Genomic DNA, 23,966 nt, shown 5'->3' with positions numbered 1-23,966 from the left:
AAAACAAACACCGCAAGTTACAAACAGGATCCATCAAAAGAGGAGTGGGTTTAAGTATTGACCAAATGTAGTTTAAACAACTTAACTTCCCTTCCTTGGAAAACTGGTGATTCCAGAGTATTTCACATAAATCCATATAAAACTGTCTTTGGTGCTTGTACAGGGGGCCCAGGAGAGCCAGACCCCTTAGGAAAAGCAAATAGGCCTCATAGAGAAAGTAAAATTTCCCTCTGCCCTTTCGTCCTCTTCTGGCTGGCAGGGCTGATCCTCATTACAGTTTGCTCAAATATTTGGAAGTGAATTTAGGACCCTCCCCCCAACTTATGATTTTATAGCCAATAGGTGATGAGGTTTATTTGCATATTTCCAATCACATAAGCAGCCGTGGAGTGGAAACAGTGTCAGACTCGATTTCTTCTCCTCCGCCTCCTCCGAGGAAACCTGCCACTTCTAGCTGCCCTGCCTCCTCTTTAAAGGGTGACTTGCCCTGCGCCCGACCGCTGCTCCAGCCTGCTCCCGCCTCGGGCTCAGTCGGTCCATCTGTGTGTTCCCGCTCCCGCCGGGTGCCGTGTAACTCCTACAGAGGGACGCGCCCGGAGATGGAGAGCAAAGCCCTGCTTCTGGTGGCTCTGAGCGTATGGCTTCAGGGTCTGACCGTCTCCCGCGGAGGGCTGGCCATCGCCGACAGTAAGTTTTGCGCGCAGACTCCCCTCCACTTGCAGAATCGGCTCTGTGGCCACCTGCACGCGTTGTGAGGATGAGAAGGAGGAAGTAGGAAGGGGTTGCGATGCGCACCGGGGACGCTCCTAGCCCTAGCGCCGGCCCCAAGAAGGGTCCCTGGGGTGGGGTCTGGAAGGGACACGAAGGAAATTTTTCCTCCGATCTCTCCGGGGCGGCTTCCAGTTCCCGTTTCTTTCGTTCCCGCGTTCCCGCGCTGCCCCTTCCACTCCCGCTGAGGCAGAGTTCCCGGGCGCCGGGGCTCAGCAGGGAAGGGCGGGGTGGGGTGGGGGGGAGGAGTGTGATGGGCGGGACCAGTGAGGCGGGAGCAAGGCTCGGATGGCGGTGACCCGCAGTAACCCCTCCGCTCGGAGGGACCCTGGAATGAAAGGCTCTCGGGCCAAGGTGACCCTGGCTTGGCCTTGGCCACAGCTCAGACCCCGTCAGGGGGAGCGCAGGCAGAAAGTGGCCCCTTCTCCCGGAGAAGCCGGCCCTTGGGCGGGGGGCGGGAAGGTGAGGCGTTGATCTCAACTTAGGGGTACGGGACACTCTTGCTCTCCTCGTGGAGGTGGGAGGAGAGGACCCGGGACGCGGAGTCCTGGGGACGCAGCGTCCTGCACGCGTTGGGACGCCGGGGAAGCTGTCCAGCTTTCATTCCTGTACGCTCGGCTTTTCTTAGCGGCCAGCAAACCTAGTGAAGGGTTGACCCTCTTGAAAAACGTGGCAGAGCGACCAGCAGTCTGTGGCTGCTGAGTTGTGGGTTGCCAGTTTGCACTTGGCTACCCTTACTGTCCTCGGGGCTGAACCCGGCTCCGGGCGCCCTGCCCACGGTGCGGTCGAGGGCACGTGGGGCTGCTTGGGCGCCGCAGGGAGGCCACTGGCTGAACCCCCGTCACCGCTCACCAGGGTTAAGGCGTTGAGGCCGAATGTGAATTTCTTTATTGCAGGGAAGACGAGCGCCCAGCCGGAGACCTGCCCACAATAGAGGCAGCCTGTGTAACGTGAACCTTGGTTCAGTTAACACACAGCAGCAACTAAAGCAAGTCATAAAAGGAGGCAACATGTTCTTTTCTCTTCCCTGGTGGACTTGCAGTTAAGGCTGTTCCTTTGGATGTGCTTTCAGGCGGCTCGTCCATAATGATTCAAGTTATAGTCGAGTTTGTCTCTGACTTTGCAGCTAAACGTTTGTTTTATTTCAGCACTGAGTTGTGAAATAACATTTTTGGTAGATTTAAAAAAAGAAAGTAGATTCCATCAAAGCTGATAAGAATATCTTTTCTGTCAGATCAGTTTGGGAACACTGGAGGTTCAATTAGAAAGTCTTAAACATCTTATGAAGGAACATGTTCCTCTGGATAGTGTTTTACACTGTCCAAGAAAGTGGTTGGAACAAACTCCAGATTCTTATTTCAGAAAGTACATTATAGGGTAACATTACTTAGACTAAAAAATACACACACAAATAAGCGTGGTCTGCAAATGGAGTTTTTGCTACTCTGAGAGATTCAGAACCCTAAATTCCTGGGCTAGTCAGTGTCACCTCTCTGGGTTTTGCTTCCTCAACTCTAAAGTGAGGAGTTTGGACCAGACTCAAAGTTCCCTTAGCCCTCTCCAGATGTAGAGAACAAACCAATGGATACCAAGAGGGTTAGGGGAGATGGGATGAATTAGGAGATTGGGATTGACACACATACACTACTATGTATAAAATAGATAACTAATGAGAACCTACTGCATAGCACAGGGAACTCTACTCAATGCTCTATGGTGACGTAAATGGGAAGGGAATCTAAAAAAGAGGAGATATATGTATATGTATAACTGATTCACTTTGCTGTACAGCAGAAACTAACACAACATTGTAAAACAACTATACTCAAGTAACAATTTTTTTAAAAGGTTCTCTTAGACCCCTCTACTTCTTTACTCTTTGATGTAAATGGACACAAGTGATTAATGAATTAACTTGGATTTTAATCAACACATGCTTTTCCTGGCTGTAAATGTTTTGTAAGGGAGGAATCATTTTGAGGTGGACTTGAAATTAAACCTTCTTATCCTTCCCTCCCACTCTCACTCTACCCACCCACCCCCCTCTCCATAGTATGTCTCTCCCATGACAGCAACTTTCTGCCCCCTCTCTCCTCCAAATGAATTTAGGTAGGAATGTAAGAAATTCAGAGTAGAAAGGAACAAGTGTGAGGGAATGGTAAGCAGCACCCCCTCTGAGCTTGGACTTTACTTATTCATTCTCGATTTCTAAGAAAAATATGAGGATACAGGCACTGCCCTCAGGCTCTTTGTTCTTGGAGCCACCACAATCTCTGTGTGGCCTCATTAGGAAGTTCAAAGAGCTCAGCAGCTGCAGTTCTATTTGACTGGCCATGGTGAATTTCTAGGCTAACATATGAGTTAGACATGATGGATGACGACATCAAAATAGCAGATACCACCTGCGAATAGAGTAGAGCTCAGCAAGAGAGTGGTTGATTTAATAGCTGTGTGGAAAGGTGGGAGTCAGGCACTGGGGAAGACTGACAATGGGAAATTTTCACTTTCTTTCAGGCAGTGTATTTTTAGCTCAATCCTCCTTTTTCTTTATTCTGGGAGGGAAATTGGGATGTACAGTTTATGGCCGCTATTTTTGCAATCATTTTTTTTCCTATAAAAATTAAATCTGCTTGTTAAGTAAGCCAAGTGCATTGTTTACATTGGAATATCTGAAAACCCCAATCAATTCAGTCAGATAACAGCACTGATTTTTTCCCCCAAACTTGTTTTTTTGTTTTCACTTGTTTTTTTGGCATTCTACAGAGGCTGTCTGAGTAAATAACTGTGACCCAAAGCCTCATAGAGGAGATGAATTACTGATGAAATTCTTTAGGAGTGTGTGTTTATGTGTGAGAGAAAGAGAGGAAAAAGAGAAAGGAAGGAAGTAGAAACTCTAAAAGAATTGCATTATAATTGAGCTCTTGTATCGCATGTCTTCATATAGATGTTAATCTTATTTATCTGATAACTGTAAACTGCCTTTAGAGTCTCTTTCCTGGGATGCTCAGTTCTCCTCCTATAATGTACCTTGTATAAATGTACCTTGTATAAATGTACCTTTAAAGTGCTTTGACTTCTCGGCCTAATTTCATTTTGTGAGTTATTATCCATATTAAGATAACTCTTTGTCTTTGTTTATACACTAAGACTTTTAGGTATCTATTTAGGAATTTAGGGATAAAGATTATACAGTCTTTATATAGAAATGCATTAACTTGTAACGTTCCTGGTGCCCTAAAATCTCCCCTTAGTGTTTGATGAGAACAGATCTGATGGTGTGATGTTACTGATATAAGTCACATTCAGAATAGGGTCCCTTATAAAGGATTAAACTTTAGGCAACTTCCCCTCCCACCCCGCATTATTCTACAGTGGCTTTAATTTCTAAGGGGACCTGGTGAAAGGTCCTTCTCGCCTTAAAGGGCTAAGGGCAGACACATATCACTTCCATGTATGAAAAACAATAATTTTCTTGGTAACAGTTGAGTCAAATCAGTTCATGTGCCAGCCAGGAGCAATCCCAGTATATCTATTAGGTCAACTAAACGTGCTCATAATGACCCATAATCAATTGATGACCCATGATCAGGGTCCATCCTTCTCCCTAGCTCTTCCCCGTCTAATTCAGTTGTGTGAGCGCTGGCAGAAGTTTGGAAAGCACATTCATCTTTAGAATGCCAAGACATCCTTGAGGGGCTGGAAACCCCAGTAGTGTGGAAATACCTGTTAGAATGCCAAAGAGAGGGAAAGACTGACTAAACACCAGTAGCATTTATGGTTTCATATATAGAGCAAACATAGAATTGAAAACATCACATAGCATATAGAGTGGTATTGTTTTCTTGTCAAAGGCTTCATTATGCTTTCTGTAACTTAGAATGAAACAAAAAATTCTATGAAAGGTGAAACAAAACTTTCCAGATATAAATTCACTTGACAATGTATGAATTTCCTATTATTTTTCTTTACAAGATATGTACCCCCCAGAAAATGTTGGTTATGGGAAACTGGAACTCTCAATGAGCTGAAGAGATAATCTGCTACAAGATCTATAGATTGAATAGACTTTTTCATAGAAATATACAAAGCCTGCCTTAATAATTTCAAAGAATAATCTTAGTCATTTCAAAACCACCAGCAACACCAGAGCCACCATGTTGCATAATTCTAGGAAAAAATAGACTAAAAGTGACTGGTATCCTCTGGAGTTATGCAAGGCAAAAATCTTAAATATCAGTGTGACAAATAGGTAGTGGGCGAGACCTGTCTGCCAGATTGTTCAGATTATTTCTGCTTTAAAAAGCTTGATGATTGAACATGCTAAAATAAGACTGTTAAGAGAGGAAACATGAGTTATTTGATGTGGAGCAATGTGGGAGAGGGTAAAGCTAATTTAGTTTTCAATTTTCTAAAGCACATTCTAACAATAAAAGAACTTCTTGGGCAGAATCTAAAAGTGGAATCAGATTAAAAATCTGTATATTTTTTCCACCATCAGATAAATAATTAGGCCACCAGAGTGCTTTCTGGTTAGGAAGGAAAAGGAAGACTCACATCTTCAAATGAGTTGAGAGACAGAGAATATTCTTGATTGATGAATGGATTTCAAGTGAAATTTTACTATATGGAAATGAAAAAAGCTTTAAGTATCAATAGTCTATCACAGTCTCTTATTTGAGTAAATCTTCTTAGAATGTTTAGATGCTAGAGGGGGGTGTGTGTGTGTTTGTGTGTGATCCATTTGTTGCATGTAATGAATCACTTGCAAGTAACCACAATATTGTTTAAGGAACTTTGGGAAATAATTAAAAAGGAGAATGTTGGTTAGTCCTCAGAAAATTATACGATAAGTTTGATTCGAATGCCTGTATTTTCACTGTACTGTATCATTCTTGTTTTAATTTTTGGTCTGACTTTTGCAATATTACTTGAAATTATGAATTTTCAACTTTTGTGAAAAGAGAGGAGGTTTAGATTAAGAAATCAGAAGTATTTCTAAGCAACCTTGGTTATTTTTCTTTTGAGAAAACGGACTTGAGGACGCAGAGTCGGCGGGGTGGGGGGGGGCAAAGGGGAAGCTGGGATGAAGTGAGAGAGTAGCATTGATGTATATACACCACAAAATGTAAAATAGATAGCTAGTGGGAAGTTCCTGCATAACATAAGGAGATAAACTCTGATGATGAGTGATGACTTAGAGGGCCAGGATAGGGAGGGTGGGAGGGGGTCGTGGGAGAGTGGGGATATATGTATCAATACAGCTGATTCACTTTGGTGTACCTCAAAAACTGGCACAGCAGTGTAAAACAATTATATTCCAATAAAGAGCTTTAAAAAAATAAAAAGAAAAAAATGTTTTAAATAGCTAAATCTAAAATCTGTAAGTTACTACCTTCTTGTGGCAAATGGACAGGTTTTTTGACTTCTTTTTACTTGACCAGAAATTAGATAACTTCCTAATATAACTTCCCTTTGACGTGCTTGCTTTATAAAAGAGTTTGATTTCATTTGCAGTACAATTTACTTAAAGTGTTCACTATGGTATTATATGTACTGCCTATGAATACCCTGTGAAGATTTATCGACATTTAGAAGTATTGTCCAGAGAGTTAAAAAATAGGCCAGAGTTCTCATTCTCCTCTGACTCACTTTGGGATTAACTATGAAGAACCAAAGTGGATTCCTTCCAGAACCACCTTTGCTCTAGCATTTTAAGCATAGACTTTGTGTGGAAGACTGTAGAGACAAAATTGAGAAGAGAGATATTGGGGAGGAGGGGGAGAATTAACAACTCACACATAGCATAGATATTTCTGAACAACCCACTAAAGGATTTTTTAAAACGTTGTGAACTGTTGTATCTTGCCATACTGGTGGGAATGATTCCATATGAAACCTTCCCCAGGCTTCCAACTTTTCTGGCTAAAATTTTAAAAAATAATGCTAGTGAAAAGGAAACAAATTTCCTTCAAACAAGCTTTATCGTATTATATTTTGCAGGAAGACAATTCTTTGATGTAATCAGAGATATAAAGAGGGTGAAATCATATATGAAGTAAGTGGAACTATACAACACAAGTGCCCTGAGCCAACGTCCTCTAGAAGAACTAGAACCAAGAGACCCAGGTTCTGGCTCCTACTCTCTCTCCCACTTTTGGCAGCATAACTTTGGTCAACTCACTTAAATTCAAATTTTGAGAGAAGATTAAATTAACTAAGGAATTTTCAAATAGCAGTTCTCTTACTTGAAATTGTATACACACCACACACACACACACACACACAGAGACACACTTCTAGACTGAAAAAGGGCTGAAGGAAAGAAGGAAAGGATAGAGACAGAGAAGAGATCAATATTACTTAACTCAGTTATTTTAAAGCTGTTTTAACTTTAGAAACAAAAATAGCATTGGTGGTGGTTGCTTGTGAATCTGAAACATATCAGTCCAGCAAAGAAAACAAACAATCCTCAAATTAACCTCCTATCCAATTTTTCCTTTCCAGGAATTTCAGGAGGAAAAGATTTTGTAGACATTGAAAGTAAATTTGCTCTCAGGACCCCCGAAGACACAGCTGAGGACACTTGCCACCTCATTCCTGGAGTGAGGGAATCTGTGGCTAACTGTCACTTCAACCACAGCAGCAAAACCTTTATCGTGCTCCACGGCTGGACGGTAAGAAAGGCTCTTTAGCAAGGAGCAGATTGGCGTGCACCAAGCATTCTGATGGGCTTGCCCTAGTTGTTGGGAGCCCAGTGATGGGAACCCAGAGATGGCTTTGCTTTAAACTTGAGTAAAGACAGTTCTGGCTCGGGGTGGGGATTGAGGAATCTAAAGCCAAAGACAAATAACCCAGTTTAAAAACGGGCAAAGGATCTGAATAGACATTTCACTAAAGAAGATGTGCAAATGCAATAAGCACATAAAAAGATGTTCAACATCATTAGTCATCAGAGAAATGAAAAGTAAAACCACCAAGATGGCTATAATAAAAAAAAAGATAGATATCATACAGAGTGAAGTAAGTCAGAAAGAAAAAAATAAATATCATATATTAATGCATATATGCAAAATCTAGAAAAATGGTACAGATCAACCGGTTTGCGAGGCAGAAATAGAGACACAGATGTAGAGAATAAACATATGGACACCAAGGGGGGGGGGAAGCAGGGGGGGGTTGGAGTGGGATGAATTGGGAGATTGGGATTGCCATATATACGTTACTAATAAGAAAAAAAAAGTCAATTTGTACACTTTAAATATATGCAGTTTATTGTATGTCGATTATATCTCAATAAAAGTCCTCAAAAAATAAAATAAAGCCAAAGGTTCGTGAGTACTTCCTCTGGATAGTGCCAGACTTCATTTTACCATGGTACTTAGCTATGACCTCGAACCAGCCATTCCCCTGAGCCCTTTGCTCAAGTGCAGAGAAAGATATGTTACCATTTAGAGGAACCAATGGAAACCCGACATGATCCTGGTTCCTCCAGCGCATGCCCAAATTTCTTTCCTAAGGAAGATTTCACAGAGATGTTTATTTTAGTAAAATGCATCCATTTACTAGAGTTAACTATTACTAGAGTAATAGTAAATTACATGTGTTATGATAAAATTACATGTTCAAATTCCTAACACAAATCTTTTTATATTTTAAGAGGTTTAAATAGGAAAACATAATCTTTGGTGGTTTTAGGGACATTTTGGTTGCATGTAGTCTTGGCTTTTAATACTTTTCAAAAAAATTTAAGCTTAATTAACATTTATATGACAGAAATAAATTGAATATCTCAAGCATCTCAATCTTATCCCGGAGAGAATTTTATAGTTTAGGAATTTTTGAAAAACGTGTCCTCTTACACTAAGATGACATGACTCACCTAGTATCAGTAGATAATGATAATTTCTATCATTAGCCCTACTGCCCAATAAGTCCACTTATATTCTTCATGTCATGTGCCGTGACTTTTTTGAGTGCCTGGGCTCAGAAGATGTGGGACTGAGTTTCATCATACGGAGCTGGTTGGTCTGTGCAATAACTCATCCAGCTGTGCTGGGTAACCGATCCCAGACATTTCAGTCAACTCCCTGGCTGGTTCAGGTGGAGGACCACCTGGTGCAGGTGGCAAGGAGGGCTTCAAGTTCAGCTGCATGCCTCAGAATCAAAACTTTTAAAAATTGGTACCAATTTAAGGAAGCTCAGAAGGAAAGAACTAGGACATTATACCTTTTCAAAACTGACGAAGGTGGGTCCTTGTTTTCCACCCCTTTGTTGGGGTTACTTATAGAAGTGCCTTATGTTAAATTTAAAAAAAAAGAAAGGATTAGATGGGTTGTTAGGCAGTTAATAAAAGTATCAGTCACTGTAGGAGTAAGTTGGGTTCCTTGTCCTTTGACAGATTGCCTAACTTGGAAAAACTGATAGTACAGAAAAACTTAATAGGAGCTTAACTTATAATAGAGGGTGAGAGCAAACAAGATATTCCTGCCTTATCTGAGGTAAGCTGCTCAGCGACTCAAGGGTGTAGGACTAGGGGAAGTGAGGAGGTGCTGCAGCTTTGTTCTGCAACTTTGAGAAACCTGAAAAAATGCTTAGCATGCAGTGTGCACAGGACACATCCCAGAAGGCAGTTCAGACACAGCTGTCCTGGAGCTTGGCCACCTGCTTGTGTTTAAGTACAGGGTTCTCGTTGTGATGTTGGAGATGCTAACCCCTGGCTGAAAGGAAGAGTGATTAACATTGCATTCTGAAGAAATGACATCATCCTCTCTAGAAAGACAGCTGCAAAGGGTGGCCAGCCTTTAATCTCCAAGAGAGGAGAAAGGGGGAGCAGGACCAATTCCTCAGGGTTTTATGCCGGGCAGGCATTCCAGCTGGTTCCTCCAAAGACCCAGGCTGCACCCAGACTCAAAGCAGCCTCACTGAGACATGTTCAAAGAAGACTTAAGCATGTTCCTAGTGGACTCACATCACCTTTGTGCCTTTTCTTCTCTGTTTTCTCTTCATGCTTGAAATAGTTTATAGAGCTGGCATTTTTATCACTGCAAGTAGATTGGGAAACAAAATGGTCACAAGAAGAAATTTAGGAGGTGGAGGGTAACTTCCAGATCATCTGATTCTGATCCCTTTGCTTTATAGGTAGCCTAGTAAGGTTAAAACAGTGCCTGTGTTCATAGAAGTAATCAGTGGAAGAGCCGGGACTGGAGACAAGATCTCCTGAGTCCCAGGCTTGCTTTTTCCTTCTGCAGAGCACAGCAATGTGGTGGAAAATTGTGCAGTTTGTTGGTGTCATGAGTGACACAAGAGCTCATGTTTTAATGTTTTAGCCTGTAAATTATATTAAACAAAATGGAAGCATAGATATGAAAGGATCCACCATCTAAGATCAGAGTTTCAAATGAGATCCCTTGGTTTGGGAATTCAAGAGTCTTATTTGTTCTATTGGCATTACTCTAAGAAGAATATAAGTTTTACAGACTTCCCTATAAAAGCTGCCTTAAACATGGATTTCAGAATCTTCTTTGTCTATTGAGTACATTGTTGAGTAACCTTTACTGTGGCTACAGTATGATCTGCTCTCAGGTCATATTAGGAGTGGGTAGATTTGGGGATTTAAAGCAGATTGTTGCTATGTACAGGCTCCTGGAAGGATGGCATGGAATTTTATCATCTGCAGTTTTTAAATGTGTTTCAAGTATTTTAAAATAAGCATCTTTGCAAAGATGTCCAATGTCTCCTCTCTGGTAGCATAAATTAAAATTCTACATAGAGTTCTATTGACTTTGAATTTGGGAGCCTTTATCAACAAGAAACAAAGAATATACAGTTGTCAGTCTGCTTATCTTCAAAACAGGACCAATCTAATAATTTGGGAAATGCGATTATTAAACCTCATTAATCAAGAATTGGAAAGAATTGTGAAAAAGTCTGAGCTAAAACTAATCATTTTCTTTTGTATTAAGAGATTGTGAAACAAAGTTACCTTCTGTTAGAATAGATTAGTATGTTTAAAACTATTTTTTTCATTATTACATCAAATGTTGTACATAGATGACCCTTTATAAGAATAAAGAAGATTCACATCCCCCAAAATACTTCTGTTGGATAGGATGGGGGGAGTGGGAGTGAGATCCAAGAGGAAGAGGATATGTGTATACATGTACCTGATTCACTTTGTTGTACAACAGAAACTAGCAGAACATTGTAAAGCAAATGTACATCAATTAAAAACAAACAAACAAACAAACAAAAACTTCTGTTGGGAAACATTTATTAGCCCAATTTTAAGTATTTAAACTAAATTTCTTTTAAAATAGTCTTTAATTCTGCAGCAAATTTTCAACTTATTCAGATCAGTCTTTCCTTTCAATACTATGTTATTGAAGTTTTACTGAATTCATAAAATACACTTTTAAAATTGAAAGCATTGGTAAACCCCAGTCTGCCCTTCCTAACTCAACACATTCCTTCTTTGGGATACTCAAATTTGCCTCAGAAGGGTCAGGCAGAAGACTCTGAACACTCTTGTGGTTGGATTTTTGTGTCTGAGCCAATGGTCTTCCTGTGGGTTTTTTCCCCTTTTCCATTTAATGTAGGTGTATTGGACTGACATATCTGTAACAAGTGGTAGGTGGGTATTTGAAGGATGCTTGTATCATCCTCTTCAGGTGACAGGAATGTATGAGAGTTGGATGCCAAAACTCGTGGCTGCCCTGTACAAGAGGGAACCGGACTCCAACGTTATCGTGGTGGACTGGCTGTTAAGGGCCCAGCAGCATTATCCGGTGTCTGCGGGGTACACCAAGGTGGTGGGACAGGATGTGGCCAAGTTTATCAACTGGATGGCGGTAAGACTGGGGGAAGGAGCCTTGTATGTCCAAAACAGACCTCTTGGCTAGAGCTGGACTAACGACTGGTCTTTGTTCCTTTTCACTTTGATATAGATATTTTCTGGGTCAACTCATATCTTCAGAATAAGCCTGGACATTATTTTTCATCTAAAAGCAGCATTATGATAAGAATGATAAAGCTATAAAGCCCATAAGGCGGAGTCCTGCCCTGCCCTATCCTTTGATATTTTCACAGTGAATAGATTTGCTAAGACCAAGAACTAAGTGGGCAGAAGGGACAAAAGCTTGTTATTTCAAGACAGAGGGAAGATGTCACGTTCAGCCAAATCCTTCCCTACCAGTTGGCTGGCACATGGAAATTGTATCCGGGCTTTGACCGGTTAGAATACCAATCTCTTTGATGAAAATATTAATAGTACTTATTCCTTATTGTGGGTTAAGGATCCAGATTTTTGTTGAGGGTTAGGGGAGTGATGGAGATGAGCTAGGGAAAAAATGACAGGGAAAGTCTGTAGGACATGAGGTGCTGAGGGTGAGGAGTTTTACTCACTTTGAATCTCTAAGGCCATCCTCTGAAATATACCTTTGGAAAGTATCTTGGGGTTGAAAGGAAGCTAATACTCTCGCAGGGCCAAATTATTTAATCCAGATGCTTGGAGATGAAAAATAAACTATGTTTATTGGACTGATCATTAACAGATAAAAGTTCTTTTCTTGACTCTTTTGCTAACCAGCAGAGTGAACTTGGACAAATCAGATCACCTTCCTGGACCTCAGACCTCTCAACTGTTGAATGAGGAGGCTGGACCATATATTTCTGTAGTCCCTTCCCCTGTAATATTTTCTGATTTTAAGCCAATTCCTGCCTAACCTTAAAGAATAAAGTGATGCAGGGTATTTAGAGTAGAGAACAATGAGTTAAAGTTAAATATATATTTTTATGTATGGAAATTCATATTTCCATACATTTCTATTTCAGATATATGGAAAGCCTTTCTAATTTAAATATGTTGTTAAGGAAAGAGAAAATCTCAACACTATAGTACATGTTCCTCTTACCTGTAATGAGAAATTAAAGTAAATAGAATTAATTTTCAGTATTGCCTATATTTTGAAAACAATATATTTTATTTATTTATTTATTTGGGGGGAATACTATTCAACTTTTATTTCTTTTGGCATTGCTATTTTGCAAAAACTGTAAAACCCCTTTTTCCTTTCCTCTTCTAAAGGATGAGTTTAACTATCCTCTGGACAATGTGCATCTCTTGGGATACAGCCTTGGAGCCCATGTTGCGGGCATTGCAGGAAGTCTGACCAATAAGAAGGTCAACAGAATTACCGGTAAGAAAGCAGTGCCATCTCTCTTACAACAGAAGACTTAAGATGCCTGTCTTTCTGAAAGAGAATCAGAGTGTTTGTCAAACAACCATATGTGAGTGGTACTCTTCTGGGTATGCCTGGCCATTTGATTATCTCATGAGTGGGCTCTTTTTCTGGAGTAAGATAAAATACAGACCCTTGCTCTCATGAGCATACCGTCTACTGGCAGGAGAAGAGAAATGGTGCAGTTAAGCACCGAGAGCCCACTGGTGTCTCTGAGAAACCCATTTCCCTCCTCCCTCTGCTCTGTGCTTTGATGGTTTATTGCACACACATTTGTCACCTCTCACATCAATACTGGGAAAAATGAAAAAGGACCAACACCAGAGGCCATTTGGAAAAATGAGGCCTGTCATCTGGGCCAATGGCAATAAGTAGTTTGGCCCGTGTAGACTGGAAGAAAGAGCACAGCACTATTTAAAGGCCTTCTAACCAGGCTCAGAAATAATTTACAAAGGAGAATCAAGTCATCCTGAGTGAAAATTGTTATTTAATGGCTAGTTTGAGAGACTCAAAGTTGTATTTGAGAAGGAGCTAAGCCTGCTTTTATGAATCTCAGTAATTTAAAAATCCAGTCACTATAGAATAGGAGGAATTAATAAGAATCTGTGTGGCTGCAAGTTACATTCAAATGATGAGCAATGGAATGCTAAGGTGATACTGATGGAAACTAAAACTAATGGGAATTTAAAAATCTCTGAGGATGTTTTTTTTTTTCCCACTAAGGCCTAGATCCAGCTGGACCTAACTTTGAGTATGCAGACGCTCCAGGGCGCCTTTCTCCCGATGACGCGTATTTTGTAGACGTCTTACACACGTTCACTAGAGGGTCACCTGGCCGAAGCATTGGAATCCAGAAACCAGTAGGGCATGTTGACATTTATCCTAATGGAGGCACTTTCCAACCAGGATGTAACATTGGGGAAGCTATCCGTGTGATTGCACAGAGAGGCTTTGGAGGTAAATATAATTTCGAAGTTAATTAAATGTAAGTTTTTGTCTTAACTCAATTATACATAGTATCTATGATAAAATACTATTTAACAATTATGCCCTTTATGATGCGGTTTCTAGAGGTATGTTTCTAGAAGCATTTAGAAGTTAATTAAATGTAAGTTTTTGTCCTACCCATTCTCCACAAGTACGTAGTTTGAACACACACATTTAGCCAAGATGTGTTTTTGAAGAAGTCTGTTACGTTCAGCATGGTAACCTCAGAGCCTCAGTACTTTCTGTGGTCAGAAAGACATTTCATCTTATACTGTAAACTACATCGAGGACTGCACTTGCAGTAATATAAGGGAAAAAGAAAAGGTGAGATTTAGACAAGAAAACTGCACTGCCCTTGATAAAGTGTTATCTGGCTACATGTTAAACTTTGAATAGTTGTGAAACCAGTAGCGTTATTTTGAATTTTATTAAAAGTAAAGGACACGTTAATTAGTCCAGATTTCTTTTGTCAGCCTTTTAAAGAGATGTACAAATCAGAAACAAATCACCATTCTCTAAGAGTAAATATTCCAAGTTTTTAAGAAGAAAAAGCAAATTAATGTTTTAAATATTTACTTTCATAATCATGTTAGCTCTTGTTAATTTTATGATTTGTTTTAAGGGACCTTTGCATAACTTGTGGACAATGGGACCGACCTGTAATCAATATATCAATATACATTATAGAATTTACAGCATGATGTTACTAATTTCAATTGTTATAAAAGCCTGGTAATAGCTGCACTTTTATGACATTGCTGATTATTTCTATAATTCATTTAATGTAAAAATCATCAGCAGTGACACACCCCTCATTTATATGTAGTATCTGTGATAAAGTACTATTTAACAATCATGCCCTTTATGATGTGGTTTCTAGAGGTATGTTTCTAGAAGCATTTAGAAGTATTATATGCTTTCAAATCAGCTCCTGTCTTGGATGTCTCTTATTATACCTTCATAAACATACTCACAAATATAAGACAGCAGAAACATCAAAAGTTTCCTATAAATGTGCAGCTTTGACACTCTTGGGGGTAGGAGAGAAGCTGCCACCAAAAGTACCTCCTTAAATAGGACCTACAATCAAGGGGATCATTTTATTCTAACACCACACCTCAACTATTCTAGACGTGAAAGATGAAATGTTCATTGTGCACTGTCACAGGGTTGAAATGTTCTTCGTGTCTCTTTTTCCTCAGATATGGACCAGCTAGTGAAATGCTCCCACGAGCGTTCTATTCATCTCTTCATTGACTCTCTGTTAAATGAAGAAAATCCAAGTAAGGCCTACCGGTGCAATTCCAAGGAAGCCTTTGAAAAAGGGCTCTGCCTGAGTTGCAGAAAGAACCGTTGCAACAACTTGGGCTACGAGGTCAATAAAGTCAGAGCCAAAAGAAGCAGCAAAATGTACCTGAAGACCCGTTCTCAGATGCCCTACAAAGGTAGGCTGGAGACTGTTGTAAATAGGAAAATTGATTTGATCCAATTTTTTTTTTTATCACGCTTGTTGCATCACATGTACTCATTCTGTCCATTGCAACAGAGATGATAAAATGATGTTGCTAAACTCCAGGCCCTCACTTGTGTTTCTGGTGGTAGAAAGGGAGGTATACTAACCCATTTTGCTGAAGCTCCCAATTCCCGTTGCTAGTAGGGCCCAGGGCACAACTGCACATCCCTGTGCAGCAGCACTGCTTGCCACCATCCTCTGTACTTGTGACCATCACATGCAAGCCACAGCATCAGCACCAGGCTCTGAGTTCATCTGAAACCATTCATCCAGGGTCAGCAAACTATGAGCCATGGGCCAAATCCAGCCCACCACCTGCTCTTGTAAATAAAGTTTTACTAGAATATGGCCACACTAATTCATTTCTCTACTGACTAAGGCTGCTTTCATGTCTCCACAGCAGAGCTGAGTAGCTGGGACAGGGACTATTTGGCCCACAAAGCCTAAAATACTTACTATCTGGCCGTTTGCAGAAAAAGTTTGTCAACTCCTAAAGTCTGCTTTCAGCGAAGGCAAGAACCACCTGTTTTTGAAAATTTAACTATTCCTGGGAGGGGAGAATATACCAAACCGTCTAAGATATTCCCATTTTGCCATGAATTTGTTCACAGTTGAATTTCAAACTTGGCAGCTTGTTTAGAGCAAGACCTGCAGGAATTGAAGGGAGACTGGAAGAGGAGGTAATCAGATAAATCTAACGAAGAGGGACCAATATCAGAAAGGCTAGCTTACCTGGAGTCCAGGTGGAAGTATGAGAGAAGAGATGACATTGAAGAACAGTTTCCCAGGGTAAAACATATCTGGTAGAGGCACCCATTTTTAAGGTGGTTTGTTAGAATCTAGAGGTGCATTTGGTGGCCCAGAGTTTTGGAGCATCTATAATTCAAGGAAACCTTTTAAGCAATGAAGAATTCTTAGTTTCCCCAACTTTTCAGAATGAGGAACTGTGTATGAGGTTTAGAGGAGACCATAATCTTCTGAAGAGTTGGGCAGGGCTCACTCACCCCCAGCATCCTGCCTCAGTGTTCTCTGGGGACACCTTGGCAGTCAGACTTCCCTGCTCTGGTCTGTGGTGATGCCTGCAAGGGCTGCATTTAACCCAGACTGTTTCTCTTCATCCTTTAGAGCTGCGTCGTAAGCCTGCTACCTTTCCTATTCCTTAAGCTCTTCCCCATCCCATCTGCTCAGAGATGGGGAGAGTAGAAGGAGATGTGGAAATTTAAGTACGGGCTTCTGGAGGCTCTCCCTAATACAGAACATTTTAGGAACTGGCTGTCTTTATAGCCTCACTGGTGATTTAATGAAATAATTTTGCTGTGAGCCTATTATTTACCAACTCTGTGCTAGACAGTGAAGAATAGAAGATACACGTGATCCCCTGAGCTGAAAGAGCCTGCATACAGGATAGGGCGGTCAGACATATCCACAAAACATGAAGAAACATGGACACATACAGTGACACAGTAACAAATGCCAAATGTGCTTGGGCCAGATGATAAGGGACAAAACAGCCAAGGAAAGGTGGAGTTCATGGAGAAAGCTTCATGGGTATTTTGGCTTCTTGGTTTGATCTTCCCAGTACCCCATCAAAGATGATGACTTTCTGGGTCTGCTGAGCAGTTCAGATACACCTGGATTTTTCCTGTCCACTACAACCACACTTTAATGCAAGGGAGTAGAATGTAAAGTCTGAATTTTCTAGTAGTGAGCACTGTGCAGACATGAAGAAATCTTTCCAAGACACACTTATAGTTGTGTATGAGCACTTCCTGTTGATCATTAGTAAGATATGTTCTGTTGTTCAGAATTGCCTGTTTCCATAAAGACCGATCAGAAGTTTTTCTGATTTTCTCTCTACAGTCTTCCATTACCAAATAAAGATCCATTTTTCTGGGACTGTGAATAATACATACAGCAGCCAGGCCTTCGAGATCTCTCTGTATGGCACCGTGGCTGAGAGTGAAAACATCCCTTTCACCCTGTGAGTAGCCACGGAACATTCCTCCAGCATGTGGGTTTATCATGGCACTGCTACCTGCCCTAACCATTGGTGTGAGGAACAGAAGAGGTATAGGACACCTAGAAAAAGGCATATTCAACAGAAAAAGTTTTAAAAAGCTATATGGCAAAAGATTACAGTAGTACATATAGTAGCATAAATTAGAAGCAAAGCAAGTGTCCAAAACTGAGGCATTGGTTAAGTTAATTGTGGTTCAACAAGTCAGTAAAATTAATCTAGCCTCTAAAAACTGTAATTATAGAAAACTAGGTAAAACATGGCAAAAAGTAAAAGGTAAAACATGAAGTGAACAAAGAAAGAATAGAGACTTGTATGTACACTATAACTGTAACCAAGGACACATGTTCACATATCAATACAAATTGAAAGGGAATATATGAAAATGAAAATAATATCTCCAAATGATGGACTTATGAATTTTTTTTCTTAAGAATTATATTACATAGTCCATATTGTTAGGATAAAAGTTGAAGTACATTAAAGGTCCACATTAATGTAGATATCTTTTAAAATACAGTAAATGCCATTGACATGCATGTTGCATATTTTGCTGGACATTTTTTGCATTTTTAAAATATTCCCCAAACAATAAAGCTATTTACATCTTAGGAGGAAGAAAAAGGGGAAAAAAAATCTTGATTTCCAGAACTAATGAAAAATGTTGATTTTTCATGCAGGCCTGAAGTTTCCACAAACAAGACATACTCCTTTCTCATTTACACGGAGGTGGATATTGGAGAATTGCTAATGCTGAAACTCAAATGGATCAGTGATTCATACTTCAGCTGGTCTGAATGGTGGAGCACCCCCAACTTTACCATTGAGAAGATCAGAGTAAAAGCAGGAGAGACTCAGAAAAAGTAATTAAATTTATTTTCCTCCATTCACTTTTGATTCACTCTAATGTTATTTCCTAGAAATAGTATTTCTGGAGCCTCCAATATTCAGGTGAAACTTCAATAAGCTTTGTCTTTATATTTCCTAGGTAATTACACTTATCATCTTTTAGGAGTGTTATTTTATTATCATACTAGGGAAGTGATGGTATTTCTGCATCTCATGGAAAGAAAAGGTAAACTCTGAATTGCCACAGTCATTGAGTGAGAGCTGAAATTAGAAGTCAAGAATCTCAGCTTCTCATTTAGCACCAGTTCCTGCAAGCACAAAACAGTTATGCAGAGAACCTCAGAGATGCCACTTGGACATTCAAAGATTAAAACCAACCCCTTCAAGAAGAATAGAATTCCAAGATAATCTCATCCTCTCTCCCCAGCCCCACTCCACACAGATAAAATGAATTGCATAGAGAGCCCCATAAGATTTAAAACTTTTGTACTAAATGTACAGGGATTTCGCAAACTATAGTATGCCATTATTGTAAATAAAATGACTCTTTTCATTATGATCGATAGGGAATTCCCTCGTGGTCCAGTGGTTAGGACTCAGAGTTTTCACTGCAGAGGGCCTGGGTTCAATCCCTGATTGGGGAACTAAGATCCCATAAGCTGTGTGGTGCAGCCAATAAATAACAAATAAATAAATAAATAAATAAGTAAAGATTGATAATATATTTCTCTTTAGTCAGTTTCTTTTATAACCAAAGAGGGGAGAAAAGAGGTAGTAAATGGAGAGGCTATACAGTGTGTTTGTTTCTCCAGCAGGGCCAGTTGAAGCCTGACTTGTGAATTCCCTAATGCAGACACTAAGAAGTGGTAGAGTTGATCTTGTATCCTCTTTTGGTGAAAATCTTGTGATTTTAAGCCTACTCCAGGCTGTCTGTATGCCTGTCTATATTGATAAACTAGCTTTACTGACGAACAATGGATTAAGCCCTCAAATAACCCTCTGATTCAGATGTGTTGCTGACCAGAATGGCCTGAGTATAAACAGTTAATTATTGGAAATATCAAAACTATCAGAATGATTATGTTGGTTTCAAACAGCCCCGACTGAACCATTTATTTTTGAACACTCATTTTTATTGTTCTAATATGGTGTGTTTATGTCCATTTTCTTCCACAGGGTGATCTTCTGTTCCAGGGAGAAAATGTCTCATCTGCAGAAAGGAAAGTCACCTGTGATATTTGTGAAATGCCATGACAAGTCTCTGACTAGAAAGTCTGGCTGGTGAGCATCATGGGCCAAGGCTCTCTGGGTTATCTTGAACTTGCTCTCCGAGGGATGCTGCTTCCATGCATTGCCCTTCACCCCTGAACTAAAGGCTTGGATTGAATCTTGTGACCAGAACTTTGGGTGGCCTTTATCAGGCCTTCTGTATACACATTAGACCAGTCCATTTGCTTTTGGCAGTACTTCCTCTATTTTCTTTTTCTTTCTGTTCTTTCTGCCAGCTCTAACCTTCACCCCAGGTGCACTTTTTAGATTTTATTTTACATCTTGAACTACTACAAAATCTTCACTTCTGCTTTTTCCTATATTGTGAACCTGCTCCCTTTACAGACCCTGTGTGTAGAGCATACAGCACAAGTTAGTAACCACAACTACGGGTGTGGGTGCAGCTCCTCCCAGGATGTACCCAGGGGAGCGAAACATCAGCTGCAGCCAGAGTCCTTCTTGATTCTCCAAGTGCCAGCAGATTCCAGGACAGAGAGCCAAAGGAGCAGCCACCAAACATCTGTCTCAAAACCCCCAAAGATGGAAATCTAATGGATTTAGAGTTTAGGAGATGGTTCTCTTTTCCATCTCAAAACAACTGCCTGGCTCTTTTCTACCTGACCTTTAAGGCTAATCCACATGGCAGCTGTCAGCTGAATCTTTCCAGAGCGTCAGTACTAAGTAGAGACTGAACATGTGACCTTCCCCATCCCCTCCTGAATACCGAAAGTATGCCACTTTCATTCCTCCACTTATTCCCCTGCCAGAAGCCCAGTGCTTATGGGTTATAGGTATAAAGGGGGAAAGCTTAGATCATATCATAGAAGCTGGTGACACAAGAAACAGTAGGAAAGGCTGGTCACAATATCATCTGGAAATAGCAAAGCCTATTGCTTTTGGTTTGTCTTCTCCCAGTTACATTTATAGACAAAGGTACAGAATAAGAATTGCGTAGTCAGAAAAAGTGTATTAAAGACCCTATGTGGAATATCTCTATGCTTTTTAATTTCTATTTTGTAATATAGTTTATCCATGGATAATTATGGATTTTGAATAGATTAGGAAAAATAGGCAAGAAGATAATAAAGTCATGGTAACTATCATCCAGGGACAACCCCCACTTAACATTTTAATTTATATCCTTTCAGATTTTATCTATGCATGTGTTATATTTATCTTCTTTTATTTTTTTACATAACGGCATTATGATTTATGTACTTTGAGTGACAAGATGAAGACATCTGGATTAAAAACATTAATATAAGAGCACTCAAGATAAACTTGCCATGGAGAATAGTTACTGGTATTGAGCCAGGGAGAATAACTGACTTTTTATCTAAGTGGAGACTTCTACTAAGTGCTTCATTGCTTTGTTTTTCCCCATCACAAATCTGAGGCAATTTCACGCTTTCTTTAACTCTTTGAAAGGGACTCCTATATGAAGTTTTATACATGCATTTACGTTACCTACAAACATGCACAAACACACCTCTGCATATATTCTCCCCAAATCATCCACAACTTTAAAATCTATACTGTGAATTTAAAAACAAAACTTAAAAAATTAGGAAATAACTCCAGCTCTTTATAAAGTATTTCTGGTCATATTATTTATATAAGTTATAAGACTTTATCATCTGATTATAAGATTACTGAGAACACCAGATATTTAGGGAGCTTTTTTTTTTACATGTGAACTTTATCTAGGAGGTAATTATGAATCAGACTAATAACCTTCTGTAGTTTCTCACCTTGATCAATCAAATAAAAGCTTCTCTTTCTCTCACCTTCTGCTATAACCCTTTACGCAAGTCTCATATCACAAGAAAAGAAAAAAAAAATAGGCATTTTATTTAACAGGTTTTAGAAGTAAGAAATCCTCAATTTTGAAATCCTTTGGCTCAGTCCTCTGAAAATGATACTGCTTATCAGGGCACAGCTAAGCAAATATTAGAGTGTCTTTTATTCCCTTGAGCCTGCCACTTCCTCTGATTTGGTCTATTCTCACAACCTTTGTTCTGAACTTCCGGTTGACTACTTATTCATTGTGAAGGTGGTGGGGGAGGGGGGAGGGCTATAAAACACTAAGCAGGTAATAAATTGCCATGCTTCCTCTGTTTTCTCTCAGAAACCAGGCAAATCTACAGAAGAAAGAACAGCCTATGAATTCTATGAAGAACGAAGTAACTCTTACAAAAGATGCCCAGGGCTTTGGGTGGTTAAAAGTGGATTTTCCTGAGTATTAATCCCAGCCGTAGCCTGGTTAGTTATTTTAGGAGACAGTCTCAAATACTAAAAAGCGGTTAATTCAATTTGAGGAGTATAATGGCCAAATAGCACATCTTTCAACATTAAAAAAGAGTAGATATGAAAAGCACTGCATTCAGTCCTTTTAGAAAGAAATAAGAATTGTTTGGGCTCATGGTAAAATAATGAGGGCTCTTCATGTAGTAAGTTTAGCCATAGCCTAAAATTGATTAGAACCTCGTATTTTAATTGGAATTCTGCATTTTCTACATAACCTTCCCAAAGTTTTCTCCAAGTCTAAATATAGAAAGTACTTTTTTGTGGTGTGATTCAGACCCATTTACTTATCAGTCAAATACTTACTTTCTTGGAATGATTCTCCTCTTGCCATTGGGATGTAGCCCAGGAGTTGACCAGGAACCAGTGACTTGCAGAGAGGAATGGAGAATAGAGTTGATAAAGCACTGAACCTTTAAACACTCCCTGCGGTTGGTTGCATCATAACTAAGTTACAAATTAAAGGAGATATAAAACTGAGATCAATTAAATCTTAATAGGCTTTACAGTTCATTGCTTAGTCTTTCTCCTTCCTTTTTTTGCTTTGTCTCAAGATTATATTTGAATAATGTTCCCTGGATAGGCATTTAAAATGAGCCTGTTATCATCAGCTGACACGTAATTTTAACTACAGGAAAGAAAATGATACCATAATTTTATTATCAGATTTTCAAAATTATATTCTTTGATTTGAAGTCCTTTGATATACGATGGTTACTATTCAATTTTAGGCTTACTTCAGCCATGCTTCAGACAGATTTTGAGCATGTCTCTTTCTTCCCTAATTTTGATAAGAAAACGTGTTCAAGGTCAAATTTTGCATCATGCAAAGGCCTACAAATTTTAGACAAGGATTGATTTTACTAAGTAAAGAAATAGAAAAGTTAAGGGGATATATTCATAGGCAATTAAAAGGATCCTCAATTGCTATAACCACACGAAATATCATGAGAGTTGTTTTTAACAACTAGTCAAGAGTGAGCAAACAATTATTTATAGACTAGATCTCGTAGTTTAAGAATGCTTTTCTATGTATTATTATAAAATGATAAAGAACTCAAATATTTCAGAGGCTATTGCTGGGAATCCAAATTGTGAATGTGTGTGGGTGTCTGAGCACATATTCACGTATGAAGCCCCACAACATGTTGGATTATTCCTCAGCATGGCTTGGAAGGTAAACAATCAAAAGATGTATTGGAACATATTGGAGTAGGAATTGTTCCAGTGGTGCCAGAATTTCAGCCCTTCAGCTGAGAAATACGGTTGTGCCTGTACAAAGTAGGATGAATGTTGTGATTGACATCAGCGAGCTTGGAATGAATTCTCTCTAAAAATAAAATGTTGTGCGACTTGTTGTTGGCATCCCCCTTTATTGTTAATTCATTAATTCTCTGGACTTGGGTTTTGAGCAAGGGTGCATCAACTTAACAAAATATGAATCAAATCAGTGTACAGTCCTGGGAACTCTGGCTTCTACAGACTTCACTATATATATCAGCAACGCTTTGGCTTTCAATGTTATTTATTAGCTGTAAATATATGTGTGTATGTGTAAAGGGAGATTGTACGTATTGGAAAGGTCATTGTGGCTATCTGCATTTATAGACGTTTGGTGCTAACTTTGTACATGTCTTTATCAGTGGCAGTCTCACTGAGCCAACTTACTTTTATGAAGTAATACAATAAAATGGGCTTTAAAAAAACACAAAACTTACTTAACTATGTGAAGAAATGGAATCTGCTTTTAATAAAATTGACAACATTTTATTACAATACTAAGTCATTATTTTGTATCATTTAAACCCCCCAAAAAAGAAATTTATTCTTAGGGCAGATTCATTCAGCAAATTTTTACTGGGTAATCCTTATGCTTAGTAGCTTCTAAAAATTACAGTTCATATTATATTTTATTTTTTTATATTTACATTTGTACAAAGACTTAGAGATCACTTAAACTATAGAGAAAAATGATACAGAATTTTTCCTAAATAAAATACACAGGACTTCCCTTGCCTGCTGG

At 39.5% G+C, this 23,966-nt stretch overlaps 1 protein-coding gene across 1 annotated transcript; it reads left to right on the top strand.

Annotated features, from left to right (window-relative positions):
- The first annotated feature begins 397 nt into the window (after positions 1-397).
- Positions 398-23,719, top strand: LPL (lipoprotein lipase). Its single transcript, XM_057723422.1, has 10 exons — positions 398-687; positions 7,273-7,442; positions 11,436-11,615; positions 12,851-12,962; positions 13,728-13,961; positions 15,194-15,436; positions 17,365-17,485; positions 18,202-18,384; positions 19,547-19,651; positions 21,768-23,719. Coding segments are annotated over exons 1-10 (1,437 nt in total). The 5' UTR covers positions 398-599; the 3' UTR covers positions 21,769-23,719.
- The last annotated feature ends 247 nt before the right edge of the window (positions 23,720-23,966 follow it).

This window comes from Hippopotamus amphibius, chromosome 2 (genome assembly GCF_030028045.1).
Source record: "Hippopotamus amphibius kiboko isolate mHipAmp2 chromosome 2, mHipAmp2.hap2, whole genome shotgun sequence".
Classification (NCBI taxonomy): Eukaryota; Metazoa; Chordata; class Mammalia; order Artiodactyla; family Hippopotamidae; genus Hippopotamus; species Hippopotamus amphibius.
Note: the sequence above shows the minus strand (reverse complement) of the source record. Positions and strands in the feature narration are given on the sequence as shown.

Excerpts from the sequence above, each read along its gene's own strand:
- LPL (XM_057723422.1), top strand. The coding sequence starts at position 600 with ATGGAGAGCAAAGCCCTGCTTCTGGTGGCTCTGAGCGTATGGCTTCAG. Across the intron at positions 17,486-18,201 it reads GAAAACATCCCTTTCACCCT|GCCTGAAGTTTCCACAAACA; the intron begins GTGAGTAGCCAC and ends TTTTTCATGCAG. Across the intron at positions 18,385-19,546 it reads GCAGGAGAGACTCAGAAAAA|GGTGATCTTCTGTTCCAGGG; the intron begins GTAATTAAATTT and ends TTTCTTCCACAG.